The sequence below is a fragment of the Elephantulus edwardii genome, unplaced genomic scaffold, assembly GCF_000299155.1.
Source record: "Elephantulus edwardii isolate Elephantulus edwardi_28Jun2011 unplaced genomic scaffold, EleEdw1.0 scaffold00119, whole genome shotgun sequence".
Taxonomy (NCBI): Eukaryota; Metazoa; Chordata; class Mammalia; order Macroscelidea; family Macroscelididae; genus Elephantulus; species Elephantulus edwardii.
In genome coordinates, this window is record NW_006399869.1 from 6,097,016 (window position 1) to 6,100,745 (window position 3,730).

At 34.2% G+C, this 3,730-nt stretch overlaps 1 protein-coding gene across 1 annotated transcript in view; it reads left to right on the top strand.

Annotated features, from left to right (window-relative positions):
* FSTL5 (follistatin-like 5) overlaps positions 1–3,730 on the top strand; it is a 1,151,716-nt gene that overhangs the window by 788,427 nt on the left and 359,559 nt on the right. Inside the window, exon 7 of the mRNA XM_006892774.1 lies at positions 118–238. Coding sequence (XP_006892836.1) covers positions 118–238 — 121 coding nt within the window. The remainder of the gene's footprint in view (positions 1–117; positions 239–3,730) is intronic.

Genomic DNA, 3,730 nt, shown 5'->3' on the forward strand with positions numbered 1-3,730 from the left:
CTTAATCATTTTGATAATCTTAAAACAATATTTTAGTGTATTTACTTTGCTCTTTAGGATATCTTTATATTTACAATACATTTTAAGTGTAAAAAGTTTACTTTTATTTTTTTTTAGGACTTTGGAGACGATGGGTCTTTGTATATAACTAAAGTTACCACAACTCACATGGGCAATTATACCTGCTATGCAGAGGGCTATGATCACATCTATCAAACTCATATCTTCCAAGTAAATGGTAAGGTTTTCATGCTTTAATATACGGTTTTTCCCGTTTCTTTTCCTTCTGTGTTTTGATTCACTAGATACCAAAGAACATTAGAGTTAATCAGGAAAGCGAGGCTCTGAATTTTGGGTTAGTAAAAAAGATTTGATTTTTTTTCAACTATCCTAAATTAATGATTATATGAAACATTTTTAAAAGTTCTCAACTGAAAATATTCTATAAATTAGTAGTGCTTTTTCACCATGAAAGAGTACAGAGGATCTGAATTGAATTAGAAAAATTTGAAAATAGAAAGTTTCAGTTACTTTTTCCACTTTAAAATATCAACTACTACACAACATGTAATTTTTAGAAACTGGATAATTACTCATCTTGTGAGTTTTAATCAGATCAACCGTTTATTTATCAATGATCTAGAAACCTGATATTTATACCTGGAAAATCTTATACTTTAAATTGTAAATTTAATGGTAATGTATAGATCAATTTGACTGATATAATCTCAGTTTTACTTTATCTTCAATTATTAAAATTTAAATTATATACTTGAAAGGTATACAGTTGAACAGAAGATCCATTAGGAATAACTTAGGTATTTACATAATTTATACTGCTTTATGTGAATATAGTCTACTATTTGTGAAAGAAAGCAGAAGTTAACATAGGAAATTGATAATAACTAGTGCTGTGCACAGGAAATACAAAGAAATTTGCAGAAAATGGGTTAGAATGATCGCCTTAGTCAGTTTATTTAGAAAACTGTGAACTTAAGGAAATATTTGTATCTCTGATACAAGTGTAACATAAATACATAAAACAGTTTTGCTTTTTGAGTGCTGGATTTTGATTTTTATTTTTTCTTCTTGAATAAGTTGAAGAAATGAGATACTGTAAAATATTATTTTATTTAAGTTAAAGATAATGGTAGCCTACTGCTAAGAAACTAGGCGGTGCGAATTCACCAGGTCCTTCCTGAGGGAAGGATGGGCAATCTCACCCTGTGTGTTTAACTGTCTCTGAAAACCTAATGGAGTGTTGGTTCTGAGTTGATAGCATATATCTGTATGTGTGTGCGTGTGTTTGTGTGTGTGTATATATATAAAATCTCCATTATAATATCACCTTAGACATGAGTATAGAAGTGTATGAAATCAGAGAACTGAGCATTAAATATATTTATAGTTAACGTGGGGTGGGGGGGAATGAAGGTCTCTTTCTAATGGAGACTGGCAGTTGTGTGCCCTGGAATCCAACTGAGAAGATGTTGGAAGAATCTTGAAAAGATAGGGAGTTCTATGGTTTTGCTGATGCTGGCATATGCTAAAGCAGATCTGGTCCTTGAAGACTGATATAAGACTGGTTTTCAATAAATTGGTCAAGACGTACCCCCCCAATGATCTATTTTTTTATTTTTTAATACTGGTTTATTTACAAAGTTTGCATACATTGTTTTGCACACTGGACCTTTCTCACTGCCTTCCTCCCACCCACACTATAGAATTGTGCAACCTCAGGATTAACCTCCCATCCCCCTTTCTCATACCTCTGCTTCTACTTCACCTTGCCTTGGATTCTCATTCATTCTATAATAATGGTTTTATACAGTATTTTTCCTTATGGGATAAAGTTAGTTCATTCAGCATAATGCTCTCCAATCCCTCCCAAGTTAGGTAGTAATTTACAAAATCATTGCTCTTGTGTGCTGCATATTATTCCATTGTATGAATTTACCACTGCTTCTCAACCCATTCATTTGTGGTTGGACATCTGAGCTGTTTCCATGTTCTTGCGATGGTTAATAATGCTACCATGAATATTGGTGTACAAGTTTCCGTTTGAGCCTCAGTTCCCATTTCCCTGGGGAATATTCCAAGTAATGGAATAGCTGGCTTATACGAATTTCTGTGTTCAGCTTTTGAGTAAGCACCAAATTGCTTTCCAGAGTGATTGTACCATTGTTCAATCCCACCAACAATGTAAAAGAATTCCTATCTCACCACTCACCCTCTCCAACATTTATTACTTGCTGTCCTATTAAACTTTGCCACTGCTACTGGAGTGAGATAGTTCTCATTGTGCTTTTGTTTTGCATCTCTGTTATTGCCAGTGATTTGGAGCATTTCTTCATATGTCTGTTTGTCATTTGAATAGCTTCCACGGTGAAAAGTCATTTATTGTCTTTTCCCATTTTGTAATTGGGTTATCAGTCTTTTTCTTGTGGAGGCCCAGGAATATTTTATAAACTTTCATTATGAGACTTTTTTCTGAGATGATATTGTCAAATATTTGTTTCCAGTCAGTTTTCTTTTTACACTTTTGGAAAAAGTTTTTGATGACCACAGGGATTTAATCTTTAGAAGGCCCCATTCATCAGTGTTATCCTGTTCAGATTGTATATTTCTGGTTGTATTTGGTAGTCTCTTTATACTGTAGGGCTTCTAAGCTGGATTTCAGTTTGTCTTTTAGGATATTTATATAGTTTTGAGCTTTACTTCCAAGTCTCAGTCCACTTTGAAGTGATTTTTGTATATGGTGTGAGATATGGATCCTGTTTCAGCTTTCTGCAAGTAGCAGTCCAGTTTTGCTAGCACCATTTGTTGAAGAAGTTGTCATTTCCCCATTTGATAGGTGTTATTTCCTTGCTGAATATCAGTTGACCATAGATAACTGGGTCTATTTCTGGCTTCTCAGTTCTGTTCCACTGAGCTAGTGCCTGTCATTGTACCAGTACCATGCTGCTCTGGTTACTATAGCTGTGTAGTAGATTTTGAAGTCAGGGAGTGCAATAAATCTGACTTCATTTTTGTTTCTCAAAAGTGCTTTGCTTATTTGAGGTCTCTTGCCTCTCCAAATAAGCATGGTAATTCCTTTTTCGATCTCCTTGAAAAATGAATTTGTTATCTGTATTGGGATTGCACTGAATATGTATATTACCTCTGGTAGGATTGTCATTTTCGCAATATTGAGTTTTCCTATCCATAAACAGGGCACATCTTCCCATTTCTTTAGTTATTTTATTGTGTCGTACAGAAATATTCTGTAGTTTTCATTGTATAGGTCTTTTGTGTCTCTAGTTGAGTTCATTCCCAAGTATATCAGTTTGTGGTTGGCTCTTGTAAATTATATTGCTTCATTAAATTCCTTCTCTGAGTTCCCTTTGTTACTGTAGAGGAATCTCTCTGATTTTTGGATATTAACCTTCTATGCTGCCACTCTATTAAATTGACCTACTAGCTGTAACAGGTTTTTTTGTTGTTTTTGTTTTGTTTTGGTGCTGGTGTTGTTGAATTTTTGGTGTTTTCTATGTACACTACATTGTTATCAGCATAAAGCGATATTTTACCCATCTCTTTGCTGATCTGGATGCCTTTTATTTCATTCTCTTATCATGTTGCCCTAGCAAGCACTTCCAGTACAATATTGAATAGAAGTGTTGACAGTGGACATCATTGTCTGGTCCCTGTTTGCAAGGAAAATTATTTTAGTCCTTTTTCATTGAGGATG